We start from the raw sequence: 27,131 nt of genomic DNA on the forward strand, positions 1-27,131 counted from the left end.
GATATCAAATGATGGTGTTTCGTGCAGTTCAAAACAATAGTTCTCAATTTCCTCTAGCAAGGACAGTATACTTATTAAGAAATTAATACTTAGTTGTGTAAAAAAATTTGTGCCTAGTAGTCGAACCATATAGACTTTTTAATTGACTCGTAATGACGAGATTTTTATATTGAGATTTGTACGAACAGGAAACCAAATAGCACCAATGGCTCATTTCTTACAAGTGAGTCATACAGTCTATTTGGCTCGACCGTCGGACTCAAGAATTTTTTTTTTCTATTCACTGTTTAAACAAATTTTGTTATGACACTGCTCGTGCATTACATAAATCATTATAAACACCCTCATCCTTCTTCTGGTGAAACAATCCGACGGACCCGATTGCGCCACGTGGCCCAATCAGAACACTACAGCCGACCGCAGACCCCCAATCCCTCTTGCTCTCTGACTCAACCACCGCGACAACCCTATCCAAATTTCTCCATATATTCTTCTCCCCCACCAAATAAAAAAAAAAAAAAAAAGAAATTCTGAACTTTCACTCCCACTCTCAAAATAATCCAAAATCCAGCCTTTGTTGATGGACCATTGTCTCGCCCTCTCATCCCTCAAGCTCCGCGTAACCCCGGCCTTCGCTCCTTCCCGCACCGCCGTCCAATCGCGGACCACCAATCGGTTCTTCAGGCCGTTGACCGTCGTCGCCGGAGCCGGGGCTAGCCACTGCGAGTTCAGCAGCCTCAACTCGCCGCTCGACCCGCGGACCAGACCCGGAAAGGACCTCTGCACCGTATTGCAGAATCATCCGCAGCTGTTCCATCTTGCGGTCGCTCAGGAGTTGAAGAAGTTGGCCGATGATCGGGAACTCGCTCTCTCGCGTGCGTCTCTCAGCGCCGCCTCTCATGAGGCCTGCCTTCATAGGTATTTGCTTAAATCCCATTACTTTTTTTTTTATTATTTTTTTTTCTGGTTTTGCTTAAATTGCATATCAACTTATAAAGGTTCTATTTTTACAGTAATCTTTCCGGATTTATGTGATTTTTTTTTCTAATTTTTCTCGTACAGATTGAAACTTTATAGTTGTTGCTGTGATGTATAAGCAATTTAACCGTAAAATAATGACAAATCCAATCCCTCTAGCTGTTCATCTCCTTATTAGTAAAAAAATAGTAACTTTATAGTTGGTACTGTGACTTTAGTACTTTTTTCAGTACTTCATAAGCATTTGTAATGGACATGAAGGTTTTCGGCGTACTGTAATTTTGATGCTCTGTCAAGATGATCAAGTTTTTCTCTTTCGTGTGCTGTGTGATATGAGCTATGGTAGTGATTTCAACACTCCCTGTTTCTCCCCATGCACTCCCCCCTGTTTTTCTTTCCTTTGGATTGAATAATTCAAGGGAGAATTAGGGACGGAAAGATAGGGAGGAGTGCAGAAGGAGAAAACGGGGGTGTGAAAGTCACTTCCCTAAGAGCTAGAAGTTAAGTTTTTGCTTCTTCTTTTTCCTTTTTGCTCTGTTCAAAATTTCAGCTTGGACGATGGATGGATAGACTCATGAGTCATCATAGACTATGATTTACAGTGTTGAAGGATGGAGAGTTTCCCTTGTTATATCTTCGCGAGGAAATCACTATGTTCATAGGAATCCCTTAAGTTCTTGCGTGATCTGAGAGAATTCATTAGTAGGAGGTGATGTAGTTTATAACGATATGTGAAACCACATTGATGTTTTAGGTCTTTAATAAAGAAATTGTTGTTTATGTGCTATGTTGTTACCTTTTAAATTTATCGGTGTAGGAAGGACTGATGATCTTGAGTAGGGCATTCTTGAATGCCCTTGCTATGCCTAACATGCACTTTTTACCTGTGCACATAGGCAGGCGGTGACTGCAGTAATATTGCTGGGTGTTCTTGCCTAGCGACCCTTTTACTATCCCATTAGCGTAAGTAAATTGGTGAACCACTCCTTGTAAGTGCTTGGTGGGTTAAACCTCTCGTATGTGGAATTTCTGTTTAGATTTCTTTATAATTACATTTATTTCTTTGACCTAAGATATTACTGAAATGCCAGGAGGATTGCACAACTGAAGGAGCAGGAGTGTGAGACTGTTGTCGAAGATGTCATGTACCTGTTAGTCTTTTACAAGTTTTCTGAGATCAAAGTTCATTTGGTTCCTAAGCTTTCTAGATGCATCTACAATGGGAGAATGGAGATATGGCCTTCAAAGGATTGGGAGCTAGAGTCCCTTTACAGCATGGACGTTTTGGAGATGATAAGGGAACATGTAAGCACAGTCATTGGCTTGAAGGCAAATTCTAGCGTCACAGACAATTGGGCAGTGACAACGATCACACGTCAAACACTTGGTCAAGCATATGTGGCTTCCATCTTATACGGTTACTTTCTGAAATCTGCCTCATTGAGACACAGCCTGGACCACATTCTAACTTTGGAAAGCCAAGACCTTCATATGAGTCACAGAACCTCCCTTCAGTTTCAGGAAATGTGTCCTAATGGAAACAAAAATCTTCTCTTTGGCCGCATTGGCAGCATTCAAACGAAGTTTCAAGGGCCAAGTAGGCAGGAGAAGACAGATGGAAAGTTGAGATGTTATGTGATGGGGTTTGGTCCTGATACAATTCAGAGATGCGCAAAACTGAGATCCAAGGTGGCTGTGAATTTAATTAAGAATCACTGTTGTGCACTCTTCGGCGATGATGGGAGCATGGGTTTGCCTGAGACCGATGAAGTTATCTCAACTTCATATTCAAGTCTGAAGAGGCTAGTTTTGGAGGCTGTCGCCTTTGGTTCATTCCTCTGGGACACTGAAGAATGCATTGAGACAATATATGAGCTTAAGTCGAACTAATTAGTAGATATGGTAGTTCTTTTTTCCCCCGAATATGGTTTGGGTTAATTATCTTTGTAAATAGCAAGGATTTCGTACTCTGCATTTTGGCTCTGCCATGGAGGCGCTGGGTGGTTTTCCATTGTATAGTGTACATGATGACTATAAATAAAGTATAGTTTTTATCCTTTGCCAATATTTACCCTTTTCTCTCTATGGGATGATGGTTTGCTAATTTATGTATGAGATTGCTGATTAGGTCTAGGATTTTGATTCTTGTTGCCCTCCGACTCTTATCAAATTTTAGGAGGAGTTGGAAGGAGCAAGAGTAATGTTTTCAGGCTACTTGCTAATTGGAAGAAATAGAATAGCAAGTAAACTTAGGCCCCAAGGCAATGAATTTGATAGGTATTTGCTACGGGTGATAAATTCGGACACAACATGTTACACTACTTGAAAGTCACATGATTATAGGATTAGGATCTGATGTGGCCATTGGCAAGGTGAAATTCCTTATAGCCTCTCCAAGTCCAGAATGGATGAATAACTGGCTTGCCATCAGTTATCCCCCCTTAAAAATTAAAAATTTAAAAAAATATTTAAAAAAAAATAAAAAAACTAATATTATATCAATAAATGATTCGACCTGATTCACCTAATGTATAAATATATTGAAGTCTTCTGGTCACCTAATGTGTTAGTCAAAGGTGAACAGTTTTGACACTCACTTCATGTATACTATTAATCGTGCGATGCAAACATCATTTTAAGTTGACAAAAGCTTTCTTTTTTCTATGTAAATTTCTAAAACCACAATCCACAGTCCTCAGCCCATCTCACTTTAAAATCCGGTTTCGTACCTGTTGGCAGTGATGGCTGCTACGCGTATGGATGCGGTTCAGTACGAGAGCTATGGCAGAGGGCCTTTTCGTTTAAAGGTTAGTATTTTTCCTTCTTGTGGAGCTAAATTTCTTACATGTATTTATATTTCATGTTGCAGCATGTTAAGGTTGCAATCCCCAATCCTAAGAAAGATGAGGATTCAGAGGTTGCGCAAGAAACTTTGCGTTGAAATTTACAGACAGATTGGACTCATGGAGAAAATTTACTGCAGTACCTCCTGTTTCACAAGATGTCAGTTTTGCAAAACAGGGGTGCATTCTTGAGTGGAGTCGCGTATTGGATTGCAAAGGGGAGTTCTGAGAAGTGCTCATTCATCCTATCTTTTGAGCTGGGTAGTGAGGTTTTTCAAAAGATTCTGTATCCTGATAAATTGCACCAAGTGTTCGGTTTTGATTACTTTTCAAGTGTTTGAGAAATCACTCTCTTTGTTCCATCATAGACTAGACCTGGTTGATGGGAAGGACTGCTATTGTGACGCGTGGGTTTTGGAAGCGGATACTTGGAAAAAGATCCGCACTATCTGTATTCCGCCAAGGGGATTTGTAGCATGTCCCTTGGGGTTTAGAACAAATAGTAGAGTTCATATAGTTGTGTTTGGTTTGGATTTTAGCGGAGAATTGGTTTTATATGATCCGGTGTCATACCACGTCAAGTATACTGGAATCAAGATGCATCGTTCTGACCTTCCTTACGTCGATGCTTCTCAGTTACACAAGCTCTGTTTTCGGTTATTTACGAATGCCTTGGGTATAATGTACTAGTAATATATGTAACAGTAAAGTTCACATGCTTCAGTTGGATTTTGGATCCTAATCCGCAGATTAGTACTAATGCGATTAATGTTTCTTAAGTAAACTTCATCATACACGTTGATGTGAAACTTCAACTCCTTATTTAAATAGTTGATAACCCCGACTTGATTCGATTATGTTTTGTGTAAGCAAAACGAAACCATTTGATTCAGTTAATTACTATTAATTTTGGTTACAATCAGTCCTTACGAAAGCGCCATTTATATTTCTTAGTGACATTGAAATTTAACGGAAGATAACGATTCAACAACTGCTCCTTATAAAATTACGGCCAAAAAAGGTTCGCCACTCCAATGGTAAACAATTAGCATTGCGTATAAGCTATTGTAATCTTGTGACATCAACTCCGTGCAAGCCTTAATCACACGTATATAATAAACCAAGTAGCTTCCAACACTGCATGCTATTTAAAAAGACTCGTAACAATCAGCATTCAGCGAAGATGGTTGTGTTCCTTCTCAAACCCATCTTCTTCACATTGAGCTTCATATTGAACTTGGTTACGCGCTTGATCTTGTCCACGACGGCTCATCTTCTCATGTTACTGATCCAGGGATTAAGAGCACCAGGCCAAGGCATCCATGGCACGTTACAACTAGTCATAGAGGTCATCAGGTCATGTTCCGAGTACTTTGTGGGACTTGTAATGGAAGCAATACGTGCTATAATCTCCACTTTCTTTGATTTTCTAAAAGGAAGTGTAACAGGTTCTGCTGGCGTTACCACTTCTGCGGTTGTAGATCTTGTGGAGAAAACAAAGACTACGCTTGAATCGCTCGATGGGTTGCTCACTGATTATCCGGAGATTTCCGAAGAGTTTTTCGAGATGGTTTATAGTATTGTGAATGATATGTGGAATAATTACAAGGATGCGTTTGGATATGTTACAGAGAATGCTTGATTATATGTAAAACTTCTTCAATTTGCTGTAAAAACTATGTGCATCGTAATTTAAATCATAAGAGCAAATTGTATCGACTTTTCCTTGTTTTGTATCGACTTTTTCCTCTTTTTATGGACATTACTGCAAGACATAAGCACGTAATAGTTTGTTGGTAGGTTTTCAACTTATTTCATGTTATGTGGGTGCTACAGCCAATTGCTCATGCGTGATTACTAACCACAGATATGTATGAATAACAAAATAGGGCTAAAGCACCAACAACCAGAAATTAGTAACGCACGCAGATTTTTTCATATCACTAATATTCAATTATTTGCTCTATTGATCTTTTTTTGTATGTGTCTTAGATTACTCTAAATGACTAGGAATAACGAATCATTAATTAAGAAAACAGTACAATTAATATGGTCTGTGGTTAGATTTTGCTTGATGACCAAGCCAAAGCCTATAGATAGTTATAGAACAAGCTCAGAATACAATTGCTCTTATTTTATATGTGATTGGAGGACTATTTTCAATAAATGAAATGTTTTAACACTATATAGGATGCGTACGATAGCCATTTCCCTCCGAACCTCGCACAACTGGAAATCTTGTTGGCTTGAAGTCACCCTTTAGATAATCATTAATCAAACAAAATGCTCCAATAGAACAATTATCAGGGGATAACTTCGATGGACACAAAAGTTTCAACCAATTTATAAACCGAATGAACACGTTACAGCATAATATATGCAGTTCATTTGATGATGCATACATTTTATGGGGTTCACTTGATGGTGCATACAAAAATTCCTTTTCTCGCAGTTCCCACCCTCTCAGTCTCCGGTTTGGCAGCCATGGCAGTGAAGCTTATGCAGGCGATTCAGTACAAAAGATATGGCGGAGGACCTTCTGATTTGAAGGTTCATTGTTTATCTGCTCATTTTCTTATGTTTTCTATCAACATTTTTGTAGAATTAATAGAAGTTTCTTTTTTTTTCTTTTTCTGACATATATTCCTATGTAGATTTTGGCCTCAATTCGCATTTATGTTTAATGCAAATACACAAAGAGAAGATTAAATTCTGTTAAGAGTGCATCAACAGCATGCTCGTTTATGTTGAGATTCCAATCCCCACTTCGAAGAAAGATGAGGTTTTACTGAAACTATAAGCAGCAAGTCTGAATCCAGGGATTTTAAAATTCAGAAAGGCCTTGCGCGCCGTTTTTTCCATGCAACTTAATTGCCTCACACACACCTGGTAATTAATTCTCTTTTGCATCAGTGGAAACTAAAAAGACAATGACACCTGTTTTGTGATTTATGAATTCGATGTCTTCGAGCCTTAGGCCAATAGGTTGATTTTTGTTAACTTTGGCTGATGACATCATGTGCGGGTAATAGTTACTGATGTAGCCCGAGAGATAGTCGAGGTTGGACAAGGAGTCAAGAAGTTCAAGGTGGGTGACAAAGTTGCGGCATTACTTAGCTATAGTGTAAGTTTCACATTTTATTCCTTTCTTGAAGTGTAATTTTCATATGCACAAGGTCACAAGGGGCTTGTAGCTTGATTGGTGAAGAGTATTTACCCCTGCCCCCCTCGCCCATGTCCCCCAACCCCACAAAACCCCCACCATCGCTCGTATTAAAAAAAAAAAAAAAAAATGAAAGTTTCACATATAAAATTAAGTTCATGTGTTTGTTGCTGATCATATCAATAGAATGGTGGTGGACTAGCTGAGCTAGCCGCAGCCAAAGAGAAATTGGTAGTTGCTAGGTCTCCTGAAGTTTCGGCAGCTGAAGGTTCCAGCTTACCTGTTGCCCGTCTCTCAGCACACCAGGCTCTCAGCAAGAATGCAGGGATCAAGCTTGATGGAAGCGGCTAGTTGAAGAACTACTGATCACTGGCACTGCTGGCGGCATAGGTCTCTATATTGTCTAACTAGCAAAAGTCAGAAACACTCATGCTAAAAACGTTGAGTTGGTCAATAGCTAAGCAGCAAATGAGGTTCTTGACTACAAGACCCCGGATAAGATACCCCTAACGAGCCCGTCTGGTCGGAAATATGACGGTGATCGACTCGACGGATCCTCTGAGCAAGGCTGAAGAGGCTTGGGAGAATCGATGATTCAATAGCCAATAGCCGATGCATTGGGAACGATCATTCTGGAGCCTTAACTAAGCAGACAAAATTTCTTAATTTCATGATTTTTCTTCTCTTTTCCCTTTTAGTATTGTAGGCTTGTGCAACAGAATATAAAGTATTTTTGTATAAATAATATAAATAATGTGTGGTTTTTATTATAATTTCGGTTTTTTTCATGATTGGATATTATAAATAACAAGGTTTAGGATTATTCGTTTTCAACTGTTAATTAGTTTGCTCAAATGATGATTATAATTTTTTTTTTCTTCAGAATAATCGAGAGTTGAGTCTTGACACAACAGAAATATTTCTCCTTTGTAACTGAAAGGCTAAGATTTCGAGTCGTGGAAGCAATCTCTTTGCAAAGTAATGTGTAAACACGAAGTTTCTTGTAACAAATGAAACAAGAACACTTGTACATATATGTAGAGTTGTTGATCTGAGGGTTGTAGTAACTTGTTCTCGAACCAATGAACGCCTCAAGGGTTTGGCTTGAGGCGATGGAGGAACCGGCATGTGTTCTTCATGAGTATGGCAAAGAATGCAGAGAGCTTTATGAGTCTTCTAAGTGTAAGTGTGTAGAGTGTATGTTCGTCACGAGTGTGGCAAAGAATGCAAAGAGCTTTCTATGTCTTCTGAGTAAGTAGAGTGTTTGAGAGTGGCAGAGAATGCAACGAGTTTTCTGAGTGTGTAAAGTGTTTGGAGAGTTTGGAAATGTGTGGATGTTAAGTATAGGTGTTTGTACTGGATTTTACATCGTCGACCTATTTAATTGAGGCCATTAAAATTTAATATATTCCTAAATTTACTATTGGATTTTAATAATAATTATCTTGTAGAAATATTCAATAAGCATGGAGAAATTTAGTTAAATCGGTGTCCTATTTCACGTGATCTTCAACGGACTGAGTGCTTTGCATGGATTTCCTAATCATGATAATGGTTTTGCTAAATTGAAAGTCCACGTGAAAGTTGGATGGTTTGAAACAATAAGGTGGTGATGTGATTCCTGTCTTGAGAAGTGATATGGTCAGATGGTGGTAGACAAACCTATGGAGATAGGTTTTGGCCAATAGATTTTTTTTTTTGTTTTGAAAAAAGCAAGATTTAAAGATGGTTTGTAGAGAGAAAATTTTTATTGTGACCAAAACACGACTCGTGCATTACGTATTTTTACATAAGCAGTGAAAATTTTTAATATTAGTTATTAATTTTTTAATGCATATATTTTATCATTTGTATAATAACATGTAATGTATTATTTCGTGTTTCGTGCAACAAGTGTTGATTTTCCAACAACCCTATTAACAGAAGGCGACAAGCAATTGAAAGAGATCTTTAAACATAACTACAAATTGGAGGTGGATTGTCTGCCCTTCCATTTCTATACTCTCCTCATACCCTCCTGTGATGTGTGGTCATGGTTAAGCCACGTCAACATTTTATATTAATTTTTTATAGAAATAATAAAACAAAAAGTAATAGGAATATAAAATGTTAACATAGCTTAACCGTAATCACACAAACAGAAAAGGATGGAGAGAGTATGGAAATGGAAGGGCATACAGTCCACCTCCTTACAAATTTGGTTTGTGATGTGACTTGATCACATAATTTTGATTTAATCAAATAAATCAATTACCTTTCATCTTTAATTTGGCCATGGCATTGTCAAATCAAATTTGGTTTTGCGTGAGTCTGTCGACATAGTCTTTCTAAACGCCTTGACAAAATATTAGGACAGAACTGTTAAAACCAATCAAATATATAAAATATCTAAAATTGCACAGTTTATTTCGAATAGAAATTTCACAAAGATACAATATATCTCATAATATAAACAATTAATAAAATTGAATAATAAATCACAAAACACTGACTTGGTTACGAAGATAGAGGTTTGCAGTAGTAATCTCCTAAGACAAAAATTCTCCCATACACCAGTGCAATAGTTCAACGGACATCTATCTTGCAGGATACAACTATCTAATCCAAGTTCTTACACTCGAACTTGGATTCTTGGTGAATTGGTTGTGGTGTTTCTCTGTGAAGTATGGAAAAAGAAGCGATGGAATTGTTATTCGGTTGCTGATCTTACGGCCATATTTATAATGGTGTAATGAAGCAGTTAAAGCCGTTCATGTTTATCTTCACGAATGGTTGTAACTGTTCACGTGAATAGTTTTATTTTTTCGGAAAAAACTGAATGCAAAAATTAAAAACGTAAAAATGATACTTCAAGGCCCAAGGCCAATCTTTGACATTTAACATATGCACCCAAACCCTTCAAGTCTAAGGCCCAAAGTCTATGGCTTAGGCCCAATTTCTTTCAAACCATAAGTGTGGGAACACACTTATAAAGTGGATCTTCAAAAGAGGAATGGGCGATGTGGGACTAAAGATCCCACAAGTTTCACAAGTTCCAACAAGAACTTGATGTGTTTCAATTGCTTATATCTTAAGCAATACAAGTCAAGACATCTAATGCACACGACATGTCGACACAGTGACTTGTTCTGCTCCTGACAATTACGGGAGGGGGGAAGACCGACAAAAAAGAGAAACCACTAAATCGTGCGTAGACAGCCACTGCAATTTCGTATCGATGACACAAAAATTGTGAATGAAGACTTACGAGTATTATGTCATTGAGATGAAACATCACTGTATATAAAAGTTGATTTCCCACAAGAATGAGAAAATTTTTGCACACAAAGTACGGACAACCATATGCAGTAGCTCTCAAACAAGATGTGGACCCGCATGGTGGGACGTTCATGCAAAAGGGCCATTTTTGTATGCAGAAGACATTTTTTGAATCACGTCGTACTACGTGCAACTTACACATTTTAAATATATTTATATGCGTGAATTGACAAAAGGAATGTCAAATATTTGAAGTAAATGAATAATCTTAAATCATGCTAGGAAAAAAGCCCTCACAAACCAATCAAAGTAGCTAAATTCACATAATAAAATTGATCTTTCAATTTTCATACATTCTATTGAATTTACATTAAGAATAGAGAAAATAATATTTAATAAACAACTGATTGAATCACATTATTGCTAACTCATTGTGAGGCTAAGCCCACCCCTTCCCCCTTAGTGTAGATAATATCGTTTGTTCAAAAAAAAAAAAACTATCATTTGACAACTAATTTAATCACATTATTATGCGCGTGCGAAAGACCTTTTTTTATAATCGGCATAATACGCCTTTTAAGATGTTTTGGACGTGTTTAAAAATAGAGAAAATAGTATTTAATTAACAATTGATTGAATCACATAATTGCTAGCCTATTGTGAGGTACTCTTAAAAAAATAAAAATTGTACAAAAAGAATTAATTATTAAAAAAAATATTGTTAAAATGACAAAAATACCCCTGCATTATTTGGGTTTCTTTTGAAAATTTTTGTTTTGGGAGCATTTTTGTCCAAAAATTTTTGGTGAAACTTCAACCTCAAAAGGGGTTGTTGACTTTATATATAAAGAAGATTAAGTAATTTGTTTGGTTTAAATTAAAATTAATTAAAGAATTAATAAAGATAATTTTTTAATTACTTTCCACCAAGTGTTGAAGCGTGTCCCTCTTAATAGCTCACCCGATTTTAGTGAGTCGCATGCTTTGTGTATGATTTGTCCACAATGCATGCCACGTAAGTCGTTGTATCCCCACACCTTGAGTGTAAGGGTGAATGCTAAGTTTTATCTAATCGAGTTACAAGCACCTTACCCTTAGCCATTAAATTTAAATTTAAACCCGACCGCCTTCTGGATTTACATGAGTCAATTGGGCTGAAGTTGCGGGATCCAAAGGAGCAGGGTCGGGCAACTTTGTGGAGAAATTTTCAGTTGTGAAGGGAATACGGATGGTACACCACGTGTTTTTATATAAGTGGTGGAAAATTTAAATTTTTAAGTTACCTCGTATGATGGTCACATTGAAAAATCTCTCAACTTTGTGGTTAGATTTTGCTTGGTGATCAAGGCAAAGCTTCAACTGAAAAATATATTCTTGCTGATTAAGTAAAAGTTCAGAACGCGATTGCTTTATTATATTCTATACGTTTTCTTCGGTTCAACAACGTCAGGCTGAAAGAAGCTTTCACGCAATATATTTATCTCCGGAACAAGTCTGTCGAACCATATTGAATAAAACAAGTTGCTCCAATACAACAGTTATCAAAGATGACCCGTCACGCGCACAAAGCTTTCGAACCGCTATAAATGAGGCTGAATTAGTATAATTGTTGCAGCAAAACCAAAAACAAAAACAAAAGGGCAACCAAAAAGTATAGATTTCTCAAACTCTGTCTCGGAAGTTTGGCAGGCATGGCAGCAAAGCTTATGCATGCGGTTCAGTACGAAAGCTATGGCGGAGGACCTTCTGGTTTAAAGGTTTGTTTTGAACTTTTAATTATTCATCAGCTGCTTTTTCTTTGTATGTTTTGAACTTTTAATACAGCCATAAAACATGGGTTTAAGGATTTGAGGATTCGTACTGTTTCGTGCTGTGAATATGTACTTGTTTTGTTGAGACCTTGATCTATCCAAGCGATATTCTAATTCTATCTAAATTAGTCTGAAGCTACCGTTATAAATTGTTATATTTATACTGTGTTTGTTGCAGCATGTGGAGATTCCAATCCCCACTCTTAAGAAAGGCGAGGTTTTGGTGAAGCTCGAAGCAGCTAGTCTAAATCCAAGCGATTTCAAAATTCAGAAAGGCCTCGCGCGGCCGCTTTTTCCACGAAAACTGCCTCACACCCCTGGTAATGCCCTTTTGCCTGTGGACTATTTGGCATTTGTAAACGGAAAGTATGGCACAATAGCACATACTCTGATCTTAATCGTCATCTTAAAGTGGACTTTCCCATTATTTTGCTCTTAAAGAGTTACTGAGGGATTACCGTCCACGAACATGGTTGCAAACCGGCAGCTGCTTGTACGTACCTCAAATCTATGCTAACTACAAAAATGAATAAAAGTTCTATGCTTATTCCGTGTCCATTTCAGAAACTAAAGTCACACATAATAATTAATTTTGGAATCTGAAATTACAAGTCGCTATATATTAGTAGGAACTCTGCTTTTACAATGACAAACTGAAGACTTGAGCCTTTTAACACCCTCCGAATTCATCATTATGTTCTTCAGTTAGCCTTGTATCTTGTTCTCTTAAATATATGGAGAAGAATAAAGTATTTCTGAAAACTGTGATTGTTCTGAAAAATTCTGAAATTAACCCGAAAATCTTTACTTACCAATTCATATGTGGAAGCATTTGTTGTGAGAATACTAGGGACGATGGATCAGTTGGTGTTTGAAACAAAACATCTTTCCCTAGGTTGAAGTATTATGAATTGTTTCATGATTTATGCATATTCGATGTCTTCAAATCTTCGGCAGTAGTTGATGTGTTAACTTTGGATGGTTCATATGAGGGGACAGTTACCGATGTGGCCGGAGAGATTGTAGAAGTTGGACAAGACGTCCAAAAGTTCAAAGTAGGTGACAAAGTTGTGGCAATACTCCCCTATGGTGTAAGTATTTTGAAGATGCCGAGTTTCACTTACAAAATTCATGTGTTCGTTACCAAATGACTCGCTTCAATTATGTTGTTGTCACGTTACAAATCGATAGGATGGAGGTGGCTTGGCTGAGTATGCTGCAGTAAGTGAGACCTCGACAGTGCTGAGGCCGCCTGAAGTTTCAGCGACTGAAGGTTCAGGCCTACCAATTGCTGGCCTCACAGCTCTCCAGGCTCTAACCGAAGCCGCAGGTATCAAGTTGGATGGAACTGGTCAACATAAGAATGTACTCATCACCGGTGCCTCTGGTGGAGTTGGTCTCTACGCAGTCCAGCTAGCAAAGCTCGGAAACACTCATGTAACAGCTACTTGTGGAACAAGAAACATTGAATTGGTCAAGAGCTTAGGGGCAGACGAGGTCCTTGACTACAACACACCTGATGGGGCAGCCCTAAAGAGCCCATCAGATCGGAAATATGATTTCGTAATCCACAGCGCATCGTCAGCAATTCCTTGGTCGATTTTCGAGCCAAATTTGAGTGAAAGAGGGCTGGTTATAGACCTTACTCCGGGTGCAAGTTCATTGTTCACTTTTGTTCTGAAGAAGATCACTTTCTCCAAGAAGAAGATGGTGCCGCTGATGATAAATGCAAAGGCTGAGAACCTGGATTGTCTTGTGAAGTTGGTGAAGGAAGGAAAGCTCAAGACGGTGATCGACTCGAAGCATCCTCTGAGCAAGGCTGAAGATGCTTGGGCTAAGAGACTCAATAGCCAATGCACAGGGAAGATCATTGTGGAGCCTTAAGTGAACAGATTTTGTTGGGACTAAATGTAGGAAAGAGATCCCCTCCGGATTTCTTCCTCCAAAACCCACGGATCAAATGATCCGGACCTTTGAAATTTGATCCAACGGTAAAAAATTATTAGAACTTTTAAAATTTTTTACTAACTTCTCTATTTTTAATCGTTGGATCAAATTTCAAGGATCCGGATCATTTGATCTGCGGATTTTAGAGGAAGAAATCCGGAGAGGATGTCTTTCCCTAATTGTATTCATTTGCTGATGTTACAAGCAAAGCATGAGAGCAAAGACGGTTGCTTTATTATATGTGCGTCATCTTGTTTTATGTGAGATTAGGAATTATTATATGTATGTGATCTTGTTTTATGTGTGACTAAGAATTATTCTATGGGTGTGATCTTGTTTTATGTGTGATTAAGAATACAAATAATCATAGAATAACAATCCACTATGAATAATAGATGATTTTTAAAAACAAATATTGTTAGTCATGATTGACTATTTTTTTTTTTTTTAACAAACAATACTATTTATACTACGGAGAGGGGGTAGATTTAGTCTCACAATGGACTAGTAATAATGTGGTTCAAATTTGCATTTGGTGGAAATTGAACTTAAGATCGCTCACTTATAAATGAAGAGAGATATCACTAGACTGTAGTACTAAGTGAGAGTAGCTATCATAGTTGACTATTAAAGCAAGGCAAACCAATTCCTTTAAATTTTTGTTGAAGCATATGTCCCACATCGGAAACCTAATGAAGTTCTTTAATATGAAATAATTTCATTACTAACTGATCGGGGTTTTTCGTGATATAACTGTGCACTTAATGAATTACAAAGGTGGTTCGACAAAAAAAAAAAGAATTACAAAGGTGGATTCTTTCTGAAACTTTAAAAAGTTTTGGTTTATCGTATTGGAAAGAATCCATGTATTCTTGTTTTTGGACTTATTTGTAATAAGTACAAAAAAAACAGGTAATGAAGTGAAGAAAACAATGTGACTCAAAAAACTCAATTCCAGAAATCTGCACGCTTTCTCTCTCTCTAGCACTCTGTCTCTGCGTGTGCATGATCAGCCATGGCGGCGAAGCTTATGCATGCGGTTCAGTACGACAGCTATGGCGGAGGAGCAGCTGGTTTGAAGGTGATTTCTGATGGCTCAAAAAAAAAGTTAAAAAGTTCTAAGCTTTAGCATGAGAATAATCGAGTTTCTATGCCATCAGTGTTTAATTTGATCTTCATGGTAATTTATGTATAATTAGTAGTTAATCATGTAACAAGTACAACCTGCTAGGAAACTGTTTAAAGATTGAGTTGAAGTGGTGATTCGTAATCGAACACAAATGAGTTTTTGTTTGGTACAGCATGTTGAGGTTCCGATTCCCGCCCCTAAGAAGAATGAGGTTTTGCTGAAATTGGAAGCAGCTAGTCTCAATCCAGTTGATTGGAAAATTCAGAAAGGCGAGCTGCGGCCTCTTTTCCCCAGAAAATTCCCTCAAGTACCTGGTAATTCAGTTTTTCATGTTATTTGTGATCTTATTGTACTTGTTGAACATTTGTAAATAAAATTTATGCAGAACACCAAATATAATCTCTCATTTGTGCTCGATTCTTACATGGAACGCATTTCGGGCGTTGTGTGGGTAGACGGATTTGTAGGATTCTGCAACAAAATTATGTTGAAAGATGAGTTGTCTTGGGATGTCTTTGAGCTTTAAGCTGCTATCTATAGAGCAAAATCTTTAATCTAACCTGTTATTTATTCTCTTCGATCTCTCGCGTCATGCATGACCAGTAACTGATGTGGCCGGAGAGGTTGTAGAAGTTGGACAAGGTGCCAAAAAGTTCAAAGTCGGAGACAAAGTTGTTGTACTGCTCAGCCATTTCGTAAGTGCTCGATCGACTTATTCCCCTTTTTTTTAAGAGCTACTTGTTTATGCCTAGGATCCTCACATTTAAAGTTCGTGTGTTTGACAGAGTGGTGGAGGACTGGCTGAGTTTGCTGTAAGTAATCAGAGATTAATGGTTGCTAGGCCACCTGAAGTTTCAGCCGCCCAAGGCGCATGCTTACCTGTTGCTGGCCTCACGGCTCACCAAGCACTCACTCAATGTGCAGGGATCAAGCTTGACGGAACAGGTCAAAATAAGAACATATTGATTACTGCTGCCTCTGGAGGCGTGGGACATTATGCAGTCCAACTAGCAAAGCTCGGAAATACTCACGTTACAGCCACATGTGGAGCGCGTAATGTCGAATTGGTCAAGAGCTTAGGGGCAGATGAGGTTCTTGACTACAAGACGGAGGATGGGGCGGCTCTAAAGAGCCCGTCTGGACGAAAATATGATTTCATAATCAACTGTGCAAAAGGCATTCCTTGGTCAACTTTTGAGCCTAGTTTGAGTGCAAAAGGGAAGGTTATAGACATTGCTCCGACTACGAGCTCTTTCGCTACTTTTGTCGTGAAGAAACTCACCTTCTCAAAGAAGCAGCTGGTGCCACTGCTCATGATTCCCAAGGGTGCGAACCTGGAGTGTCTTGTTAGCTTGGTGAAGGAAAAGAAACTCAAGGCAGTGATCGACTCGACGCATTCTCTGAGCAAGGCTGAAGATGCTTGGGTTAAGAGTATCGAAGGCCATGCTACAGGGAAGATCATTTTGGAGCTTTAAGTAGACAAAATATATTCGGACATTGTGCACTTGATGCACTTTTTTGGGGACTGTAAATTAAAGTTCAAGTTCTGTCGAGTTAACTAGATAGCTCGAGTTGAAATGAACTTACTATTGACCATAAATTGAGACAACCAAGAATCATAATCGAGTACATCGCAAAATCAGGTCTAGAGCTATCACTTTTAGGCATTACATCAAACACCAAAACAAGTACAAATACCGGCGTCCAACTGAAACCAGAGCTCTAAAACCCTACACATAAACATTTCAGCAGATTGCACAAACCCATTCTTGCATAGAGCATTAAGTATAGTCTTATCGTCAATAACACCAAGAACAAACCCATCATTACCATCTTTCTATACACCAAGAATGACAAAAAACCCGACCAACCAAGCTAAACACATCAAGCAACTACTATAACCATGGAGGCAGTGAGGATGACGACGGTGAGGAATACATCATAGTGCTTTGGTGAATAAACACCATTAAAATAATACTCAAACATCTCATGTAACTACATAACACAGGCCAATTCAAAGCATAGCATGGCCAAAACTAAGGCTCCACAATTATCTTTCCAGTAGCATGGCCATCCATGCTTTTAGCCCAAGCGCCCTCTGCCTTAGCCAGGGGATACTTTGAGTCAATTATCGTCTTGAGCTTCCCTTCTTTCACCAACTTAACAAGATAATCAAGGTTATCGGCCTTGGGAGATAAGAGCAGTGGCACCAATTGCTTTTTGGAAAAGGTAAGTTTCTTTAATGCAAAGCTTGCCACAGAACCAAGGGTGGGAGTAATATCTATTACCTTACCATTCGCACTCAAATTAGGCTCAAAAGTTGACCAAGGAATGCCTGTTGCACAGTGGATCACAGCATCATATTTTCGACCGGATGGACTCTTAAGAGCTGCACCTTCTGGGGTCTTATAGTCAATAACCTCATCAGCCCCTAGGCTCTTGACCAGTTCAATGTTGCGGGCACCACAAGTGGCTGTAACATGAGTGTTTCCGAGTTTTGCTAGTTGAACCGCATAGAGTCCTACACCGCCTGAAGCAGCTGTGATCAGAATGTTTGCTTGCTGACCACTTCCATCAAGCTTGATCCCTGCAGGTTGTACAAGGGCCTGGTGAGCTGTGAGACCAGCAACGGGTAATCCTACAGCAGTGGCTGCTGAAACTTCCGGTGGCCTTGTAACAGTCAAACTCTTCCTTGTCACGGCAAGTTCAGCTAGTCCACCTCCATTCTATGATTCATCATCAAAGAATATAATCAGTCAAAACAGACATGGTATGTATCAATGAAAGACGCATTACATATATAGGTGACACATTCTGTCACCAGGTTTGCATATTAGGCACATCAAGAGTCATTCCTACCTGCAATGTTCAGTCTCACGCCAACCGGAAAGACACTAGGGAAAGGGGCATACAAAATCGATGAGGGGTTAACGAGGGCTTACAAATACAACAATTCAGATTGGAACAAATGAATATTACTTTTTAAATTGGTTAATAATTATTCAGAGATCATTATGAAATTAATAGCTATAAGTTAAGTTATATATGGGAGCTTAATACCCTTTTTTCTGAATTATGTTATCCTTTCAGCTAAATTGTACTTCGCCAACAACAAATACTAAATACGAAGAATTTCAAGTGAAACTGGGAAAGTTGAGCTGATATATAAGGGAACTTACACGAGGGTTAACCATTGCAACAACTTTGTCACCAGCTTTGAAATTTTTTACTCCAGGGCCTACCTTTACAACCTCTCCTGCTACATCGGTACCTGTTCCAGTTCCAGCAAGGAATATCTTCAGTTAACAAAACAACTTCTCAGAAAATGTGGTCCTGTGAAAACTTCTACATAACGCATTTTATCTCATCTTAAAAGGTGCACCCCCACCCCCTTCCCTTTGAAAAACGTTGCTACCCGTTGCATATCTCATTACACTCTGTCCCTCTCATCATGCTGGATATCAATGGTTTCATGTAAGAATCTCTCCCAGGAAACAGAAAAAGGCCACTGCAGAAAGTTTATTAGACCAAATGAACAAGAAAAGAGTGCATTCAAACGCGAAGTATCAACGTGTTTAAGCAAGTATCGAACATCCATCCTACTTTTTTCAAGAAGAAGATCAAATAATACACGGAATGTAGCATAAGTCAAGACATATAAACACGAAAAGGATCCCCTAAGTAGCAGAGTGTCTCAAGACAGCAAAACCAAATTACCCGGTATGTTCGGAAACCTGCTAGGCAAAAAAGGCCACAGCATGCCTTTCTGAACTTTCCAATCAAATGGGTTTAGACTGGCTGCCTCCACCTTCAGCAACACCTCATCTTTGCTCGGATTTGGAATCGGAACTTCAACATGCTGCAATAAGGCCAATGTCATGACAAAATGCAATGTACCCACAAAATAAACCAACAATTTATTTTACCATTAGCATATGCAAATGGTAATTTTCTCGATAACAAAACCTAGTGACGGAGTATATTTCCTGTCAGTATCTCTCTCATCGCGTGATTCAAGAATCTCTCGTATTCTCGTTTCCTAATAAAAACAATAAACGTGAGAAAGAAAACCAATCACTATTTTTTTCCTCCCCAAAATTTCAATAAATCAATCAAGTACTCGCAATCGAAATGGGGTTGCAGTTCTTTTTCAAATTGGAAGACGATGAAGGTGGAAAATTGAAAAGAATAACCTTTAAGCCAGAAGGTCCTCCGCCATAGCTATCGTACTGAACCGCATGCATGATCTCATTGGCCATAGTCTCGCAGTTGCCACTGCAACCTTAAACGTTTCGAAGAGCAGACAGAAGCTCCTCCCAGATTTTATGAAGTACAGAGCTTATCCTTCAGTCGTTGGTGCATTATCTTTTTGTATCTTTGGCATAAAACAGTACAACACTGCCGGGCATCTGGGAACTCCGGAACACCTAAGAGCAAGTCCACCGTACGTGATAGCCCGGTGGACCGGCTGCTTTTTCTATCCAATTGCCCTAGCTCCTTGCTTCAGCCCATGAGGATGATTGGGCTGATGGGGATCTTAAGTGAGAGGGTGGGCTCGAATCGCAGGCCCGAGTGCTTTAAGGCAAACTAATACAAAGCTGATGTCAACTATATTATAAAATTAATAAAAAAAAAAATATAAAACAGCAATAAAAATTTAATAAACAAATGTAAAAAATTAATAAAAATTTTTAAAAAATGAAAACAATTAATAAAAAATCCGGAAATTTTTTAAAAATTAAAAAAAAAAAAGATTTAATTTTTCTACAAATATCTTATTATTATCTTCCACTTTACACCACAATTTTATATTTTCTCAAATACTTTGGGTTGTAATTTCTTATTTAATGAAACGTGGTACAAAGAAACTGATTAAAAATCATATCCGAAATTTGAAATAAAATTATTTTTATTATTTTATAAAATAAAAAATACTAATATTTTATTGCATATTGTCATGGCTATTCAGTTTAGGGGTGGAGATGCAAAAAACAATTAATGTTCATTAAAGGTCGTTACTATTCATTGGAGAGGATTCAATAGGCAGTTGCCCTGGGGGGGCCTTTCCTACACTAGAGCTGCTTTAATAGCTTTGGTATTGTAAAACACCGTCAGACATGTGAAATGACTAATTAGCCCACATCTATCGTGGAACAAACTCAGACACGTTAATCAGTGTTTTGTCAACCTTGTATTATTGTTGACTTTTTATTTTGGGCCATTTATCCCCAAAAATATTATTTTGTCTCCTGAAACTTAATTTACGCTACTTTACATTCTAGAACTCAATTTTTGCATCACTTTGCAATATATCGTTAGGTATGTCAATAAAATTGTTAAGTTCGCTTAGAGTATCTCCAACGGAGGACTCAAATTTATTTTGAGTCCAAATATAAGGCAAAACATCTTTAATGCGCATGGAACTTAAAACTCATATTTGGGTTGTGAGGCAAAGTGACACCCCAAATTTGAGTTTCAAAGTGATATTTGAGTCGAAAGTGGAGCCCATTCAAATTAAAAAAGAAATTACTCAGCCAAGAACAATGAAATTTGAATTTTAAGTTCAATCATCTCCAATGCACATAACTAAATTGTTAAAACTCAAATATGAGTTTTGAGTTCAATTTTTCTTCTCCAATGGAAAGACTCAAAATGAGTCTTAAGATTTGAGTCTTTGCATTAGGGGAAAAAAATAATCAAAATACATAAATTTACCACTTTTTTGGGACCTAAATATGAAAATATGGGTGCAATATTTGAGTCTTTGCATTGGAACTTTGGCTTATTAAGATTGCCATGTGTGCAAGATAATATATAAATTAACATTTAAAGACATTAAAAATCTCCAACACAAAAAACATTAAAAATCAAATTAAACAAAAAAAGTAAATAAAGAAGTATTTGTCGATTTGTAAGGAGCTGTTAATTGTCTCCCTAATTTTAATTGTAGCTAATTATCTCTTGAACTTTTATAATTGGTCAATTTCCTCCGTAAACTTTTATTTTAACTGATTACCCCCTGAAATTTTACAATTGGCTAATTTCCCCCCTTGCATTAGATTTTAGAAAATTTCATCCAATTTTCTATCCATCTTGGTCATGTGCACAAACACATGGTAAGGAAAAGAAAAGGTAATTTTATCCTTAATGTGGAAAACATATTTTTTTTCCTCCTTCTTCTTCTTCTCTTCAACTAGTTCACTCCGTATACTTTTTGTTTAAATTTTATCCCTAATATGGACAACTATGAATCTTCTCCTTGGGCCTTTTTTCCCCAGCAATATGTTAGGGTTGTGATGCCATTTCATTAGCCTTCCTTGTAACTTAATTCACATGACCATCTCAATTCACCTATTTTAATTCAACGCCCAAGTTCAAATAAGAAAAGCAATTTCTCATCTCAACAAATTCATATTAGAAACTGGTCAATTATAAAAACTCAGGGCTACATTGATTCTAAAAGAGAGACTCTATACTTCCCTCTTCATCGCTACCATGCAAATCCAATCTCATATCTAAACCTCTAGTACCCACGATTCCCTTTTTTCTGTCATTTATGCCACCCACCCCACAACCTTCTAAAAGAATCTATGTCTCCCTTCATCCTTTTTTTCTTTCATTAACCTTACTTGTTTTGCTGGTTGGTGTTGCTTCAAATTTTGGGCTTTGAAGGGATGCGGGGCTGGGGTGACTGAACATAGAAAGAGTTTGGGGTTTTTATTTTTGAGGTATTTGCCTATTTCCTCTCAAACTTATAAGGAGCTGTTAATTTTTCCCTTAACTTTAATTTTAGCCGGTTACTCTCCTAAACTTTTATAATTGATCAATTTCTCATTGAACATTTATAATTTATCCCTAAGATTTAATTTTAGCCCCCCCCCCTTTCCCGGGGAACGTTTATAATTGGCTAGTTTCTAGTATGGATATGTTGAGATGAGTAATTACTTTTCTTATTTGAATTTGGGCCTTGAATTGAAATATGTGAATCGAGATGATCATATGAATAAAAAGCTCTTTATAATTCTTTAGGGACCATTCAAGATAAAAAGCCTTTTATATTTCTTAGGTAGGATTGTATCTTTATTGTCAAAAAATAGTCATGTGATTAAAACCAAAATGAGGAGTTATGTCAATCCCAGATACCATTTTGGATAAAAAGCCTTCTATATTTTTTATGTTGGATTGTATGTTTATTGTTAGAGCTCAAGAAAGAAGAGTCACTCGGTTAGTCTGCATTCAGTTCCTACATCTAATAGGTCATCAATGAAGTAGGGATTTCTCTCCTCCAATTCCCTTTCCCTTTCCTACCCTCTTCTCACACTTGTCACTTTGTCTCTTTCACTATAAATAAGTCAACATAAGATGTTGATGTGATTTAATCATGATTGTTTAATATATGAGGATAGAGTAGAAAAAAAGCGGGAAGAGAATCCTAAATCCGTCATCAACCTAAATAGAAAATAGGACGGTCAAATATAAACTAATATAATTTCAGAACTTTAAGGTATTATTTGTAATGTGAACAAAAATTGACCACACGACAATAATACCTAGTGCTGGTTCGGTATGAGATACCAAACCGAAAATGGAATGCCAAATCCCAAACCGAAAATTTTCGGGACAAGAATCTGATGACCAATCTTGAACCGAAATTTAGGATTCCCGAAATCTTTTCGGTATTTCGGGATTTCCCAAAACCGAACTTGCATCAAAATCCACATCATCTAGATTGAAATTGAAATCATATGAACCTACATTAAAAACCTAAATTGAAATTAGAGGGTGACAGTGAATTGGTGGTTGAAAGAGAAAGAGAGAGATAGAGTGAAGAGATAGTTAGACAGACCTGCGTTCTCCTCTTGACCTGAGCCCTCAATTCGAAACCCTAACCTTAATTCGAAACCCCACACACACAGAGACTAGAGAGAATCGATGATGGGGGATGAAGCTGTGAGGTATAGTGGTGGCAGGAGTGAAGAGAGTTCGTCGAAGTCAGATTGTGAAAAAGTAGGTGGTTGCTAAGCTTTGAATTCAAGGAGTGACAGAGAGACAGAGAGAGTCTGAGATTGAGTGAACTTAAGGCTTGAAGGTCTAGGTCCTTCAAACAAAGCTAAACTCTTGGTGAGGATCGACGATGTTATCACCTGAGTTGCTGCCATTCCTGCAACGTGTTTTTTCAATGAGGGATGAGAATCGAGAGAGAGAGAGATTAGAGAGGTCAGTCGAAAGAGAGGTGAGTCACTTGTGTGATGTGGCCGGATTCGAAGACGGCAAATAAGGAAGAGGACAGAGATTAAGAGAAATCAGGGAGGATGAGGTAACATGGTGAGGTGAGATCGAGAGAGAGTGACTGAGTGACGGTTTTATTTGGATTCAATGGTTGAGATTACGTCTCGACCAAATCCGACGATTGTTACAATTACAAAATATATTTAAAATTAAATAATATACATTTTTTTTTATTTCGGTTCTATTTAGGATTACCGAACGAATGAAAATGTGAGACTGATTCCCGTACCAAAATTTTTGAGATTTTTGGTTTGAGATTTTTTTTGGTTTGATTTCGGGATTTTTTTCAATTTGGTTTAGAATTTTCGGTATTTTTTTTCCACCCCTAATAATATCATAACATGATTGGAAACCACCATGGCCCGAGTTCAGTCTAGGACTCATATTTTACCAAGCCCATTAGAAAGAAAACTGTGCCCATTGCCCAAGGATCAAGATGTTCTTCTTCCCCAAGCTAAAGGGTTTTCAAAGGCAGAAATAAAAACAAAAACAAAAGAAAATCAAATTCTTTTATTTCAAAAATTAATCGAAGACAGCCCTCCAAAACATCCCTTTTTTTCAGTTTGCAAAATGCAAAATATTTGATTCTCATCTCTCTCACTCCTCACTTCTCACTCTCTCTCTCTGCATGTTGGTTCGCACATACAATGTCCGAAACGTCCTTCTGAGAGCTCCCTGTTTGTTCGAACTTCCTCCGACGCTTTCCTCCGTCGCATACCAATCTTCCGGTAGCCGAGCAGCCCCAGAAAGCTCAGTTGACACGACTTCCCGCGTATCGTCTCTGATTCAGCAACCCAATTGGGAAAGGAGCAGTCTTCTCAAGTCTATGGTCTCCCACATGGCACCACAAGTAGCCGCCAAGGTTTTACAGCTCCATGGCGGCGACACCGAACTCGGGGTTCGCTTTTTCAAGTGGGTTTGTAAGCATTCTACTTATTGTTATGATTTGGATAGCAGAATCGCTCTGTTGAATTTGTTGGTTACTTGTGAAAGTTTATATGGGATTGCTCAGAAAGCCATTGTTTTGTTAATCAAGGAGTTAAACAATAGTGAGCCAGAGATTACGAGGCTGATGGGGGCGTTTGAGAATATGCGAAAGGTTGGATTTTGGTTGAGTTATCCTTGTTATAGTAGCCTTTTGATGTCTTTAGCTAGGTTGGATTTGGGGTTTTTGACTTTTTTGGTGTATAAAAAGATGGTTAGTGATGGGTTTCTTCTTGGTGTTATTGACTACAGAAGTGTAATTAATGCTCTATGCAAAAATGGGTTTGTGCAATCTGCTGAAATGTTTGTGTGTAGGGTTTTGAAACTCGGGTTTCGGTTGGACACTCATATTTGTACTTCTTTGGTGTTGGGTAATTGTAGAGAGAGTCATCTCCAGGAGGCCTCCCGGGTGTTCGATATAATGTCTAAGAGTCATGGTTGTGAGCCTAATTCGGTGACGTACTCGATTTTGGTTCATGGTTACTGTGAAATTGATAAGCTTGATGAAGCTTTTCGTCTGAAAGAAGAGATGAGTGAGAAGGGTTGCCTGCCGAGTAGTCGTACGTTTACTGTACTCATCAAGGCTTTGTGTGACATTGGGTCGACTGATAAGGCTTTAGGGTTGCTTGATGAGATGGTTACAAAGGGTTGTAAACCGAATGTTCATACTTACACCATATTGATTGATAGATTATGCAGGGAAGGAAAGATTGAGGAGGCGAATGGAATGTTCAGAAAGATGCTTGCAGATGAGCTTTTTCCTGGCACAGTAACTTACAATGCACTGATAAATGGATATTGCAAAGAAGGACGCGTAATTTCTGCTTTTGAGCTCCTTGGTGTGATGGAGAAAAGACTATGTAAGCCTAACATTCGGACCTACAATGAGCTCATCGAAGGGCTATGCAAGGTTTATAAAACTTACAAAGCCATGTTTCTTTTGAAAAGAATAGTTGATAATGGTTTGTTACCAAATAGGGTTACCTACAATATTTTGATCGATGGGTTTTGCAAAGAAGGTCAACTTGGATTGGCTTTTGAAACGTTTAAGTCAATGAGCTCGTTCGGTATTGAACCAGATTGTTTTTCTTTCACGGCCTTGATTGATGGCCTCTTTAAGCAAGGGAGACCAGGGCATGCAAGCAGCATTTTAGGTTTAATGGTAAAGAAGGGAATTTCCCCTGATGAAGTAACTATGACAGCTCTTATTGACGGGTATTGCAAGAATGACGAAATTGGAAATGCATCGATGCTTTTTGAGAAAATGGTGGAGAAGAAGACATTGACAACACCACACACTTTCAATTCTTTTCTTGATGTCCTCAGCAAAGATGATAAGGTGCATGCGGCACAGGCAATGTTGGGGAAGATGCTGAAGTATGGATCAGTTCCATCTGTAGTGACTTATACAATATTAGTTGATGGGCTTTGCCAAACAGGTGATATTATGTGTGCACTAAAAATGTTGGATTTGATGAGGCGAACTAGCCGCCCTCCAAATGTCTACACCTACACAGTCGTGATCAATGGTCTCTGCCTGAACGGAAGAGTGGAGGAAGCAGAAAAGCTTCTCTTTAGCATGTCTGATTTCGGTATACCTCCAAACCACGTTACATATACTGTATTAGTTAAAGGTCTTGTTAATGCTGGTAGGTTGGATCATGCCTTTGAGATTTTGAGTGTTATGGTTCAAAAAGGTTTTCAGCCAAACCCTCGAATCTATTCTGCGCTTCTTGCAGGTCTTGTTTTGTCAAACGAGGCCAAGGAAGATGCCAGTTCATTTATGTCTTCCACTTATGCTACACCATTACTTCCGAAGGACATTGACGACAATTGCATTTCTAGCTACGCTTTTAGAAATATGGATATTGAACATGCTTTCAGTCTTGAAGAAAAGGTCAGAAAATGTGGCTGCTCTACAATGGATTTGTACAACTTTGTTGTCATGGGATTATGCAGGGAAGCAAGGGTTGCAGAAGCAGATCATATCATTAACAATGTACTAAAATGCGGCGTGTTTCCTGAGAAGGCTGTTTGTGCACTCATCAACAGTTATTGCAATGAGCGCCGATATGATCATTGCCTCGATTTCATGACAACAATTCTGAATCAAGGGTTTGTTCCATCCGTGTTATCATATTGTTCGGTGATTCAGGGACTTTACAGTGAAGGGAGGGCTGAACAAGGTGAAGAACTTTTCTCTGAACTATTAAGACACAATGATATCAAGGAAAAGTCCTCAGTTTTGCCATATTTGGAGATCCTAGTAAAGAAAGAGGAACCTGAGGATTGCCTTCACATTCTCAAACTAATTGAGCAAATGGGTTGCACAGAGAGGCCAATTATCTAACTCTCTTGGGTACAAGCGGGCTAGCTATGTCACGTGATGAGAGATATTAATAGGGTGATATACGATGGTTATGTATTAGAATCTCCATAAAAAAGAGACCAGATTTTCAATTGTTTTGTACAGTGGTGCTCTTTAGCTATGGATGAGAAATATACGAAATTAGTTTTCTTTATTAGCAAGGAAAGCAAAATTCAGTACTAACTTTGTAAAATTTCTGACCATCTTATATAAGACTTTTTTTTTTTACAAACGATATGTAATCTATACTAAATTCATTTAAACAACGAAAAGGGAGATGCAAACACAAGATCTCGGAAAAGGTAATCTACATTATAATAAATTAAGAATTAAAAATTAAATCCAACAAAAAAAAAAAAAA

At 38.0% G+C, this 27,131-nt stretch overlaps 5 protein-coding genes, 1 long non-coding RNA gene and 1 pseudogene across 8 annotated transcripts; 5 read left to right on the forward strand and 2 right to left on the reverse strand.

The window, feature by feature from the left end:
• Positions 1-508: 508 nt before the first annotated feature.
• Positions 509-3,045, forward strand: LOC103961392 (UV-B-induced protein At3g17800, chloroplastic). The gene is made up of 2 exons (XM_009373929.3): positions 509-918; positions 2,070-3,045. Exons 1-2 carry the CDS (start codon positions 581-583, stop codon positions 2,866-2,868), a joined length of 1,137 nt encoding a protein of 378 aa, XP_009372204.2. The 5' UTR covers positions 509-580; the 3' UTR covers positions 2,869-3,045.
• Positions 3,046-6,305: 3,260 nt separating this feature from the next.
• Positions 6,306-7,556, forward strand: LOC103961422 (annotated as a pseudogene).
• A 4,207-nt stretch (positions 7,557-11,763) lies between these two features.
• On the forward strand, positions 11,764-14,322 carry LOC103961396 (chloroplast envelope quinone oxidoreductase homolog). Its single transcript, XM_048573712.1, has 4 exons — positions 11,764-11,999; positions 12,232-12,373; positions 13,053-13,144; positions 13,245-14,322. The coding sequence occupies exons 1-4, from the start codon at positions 11,934-11,936 to the stop codon at positions 13,935-13,937; spliced, it is 993 nt and encodes a 330-aa protein (XP_048429669.1). The 5' UTR covers positions 11,764-11,933; the 3' UTR covers positions 13,938-14,322.
• A 414-nt stretch (positions 14,323-14,736) lies between these two features.
• LOC103961395 (chloroplast envelope quinone oxidoreductase homolog) lies at positions 14,737-16,751 on the forward strand. Its single transcript, XM_009373931.3, has 4 exons — positions 14,737-15,081; positions 15,302-15,443; positions 15,733-15,824; positions 15,915-16,751. The coding sequence occupies exons 1-4, from the start codon at positions 15,016-15,018 to the stop codon at positions 16,602-16,604; spliced, it is 990 nt and encodes a 329-aa protein (XP_009372206.2). The 5' UTR covers positions 14,737-15,015; the 3' UTR covers positions 16,605-16,751.
• Positions 15,301-15,922, reverse strand: LOC125472496. The gene is made up of 3 exons (XR_007254459.1): positions 15,690-15,922; positions 15,554-15,600; positions 15,301-15,440 (listed from the first exon to the last, which is right to left on the reverse strand). It is a non-coding gene; the product is annotated as an uncharacterized LOC125472496 (long non-coding RNA).
• A 131-nt stretch (positions 16,752-16,882) lies between the features above and the next one.
• Positions 16,883-19,599, reverse strand: LOC103961394 (chloroplast envelope quinone oxidoreductase homolog). 2 transcript variants are annotated; one of them, XM_048574069.1, is made up of 4 exons: positions 19,323-19,599; positions 18,847-18,991; positions 18,309-18,400; positions 16,883-17,855 (listed from the first exon to the last, which is right to left on the reverse strand). In XM_048574069.1, exons 1-4 carry the CDS (start codon positions 19,386-19,388, stop codon positions 17,166-17,168), a joined length of 993 nt encoding a protein of 330 aa, XP_048430026.1. In that variant the 5' UTR covers positions 19,389-19,599; the 3' UTR covers positions 16,883-17,165. The 2 variants fall into 2 exon arrangements, with proteins under 2 accessions (XP_048430026.1, XP_009372205.1); XM_009373930.3 differs by having other exon boundaries at positions 18,847-18,988; positions 19,323-19,590.
• A 4,253-nt stretch (positions 19,600-23,852) lies between these two features.
• Positions 23,853-26,924, forward strand: LOC103961397 (pentatricopeptide repeat-containing protein At3g07290, mitochondrial). Of its 2 annotated transcripts, XM_048573670.1 has the most exons (2): positions 23,853-25,994; positions 26,142-26,924. In XM_048573670.1, exons 1-2 carry the CDS (start codon positions 24,047-24,049, stop codon positions 26,750-26,752), a joined length of 2,559 nt encoding a protein of 852 aa, XP_048429627.1. In that variant the 5' UTR covers positions 23,853-24,046; the 3' UTR covers positions 26,753-26,924. The 2 variants fall into 2 exon arrangements, with proteins under 2 accessions (XP_048429627.1, XP_009372209.2); XM_009373934.3 differs by having other exon boundaries at positions 23,853-26,924.
• The last annotated feature ends 207 nt before the right edge of the window (positions 26,925-27,131 follow it).

Source organism: the organism of the source record quoted next, unplaced genomic scaffold, assembly GCF_019419815.1.
Source record: "Pyrus x bretschneideri cultivar Hongxiangsu unplaced genomic scaffold, Pyrus_bretschneideri_v1 Contig7, whole genome shotgun sequence".
Taxonomy (NCBI): domain Eukaryota; kingdom Viridiplantae; phylum Streptophyta; class Magnoliopsida; order Rosales; family Rosaceae; genus Pyrus; species Pyrus x bretschneideri.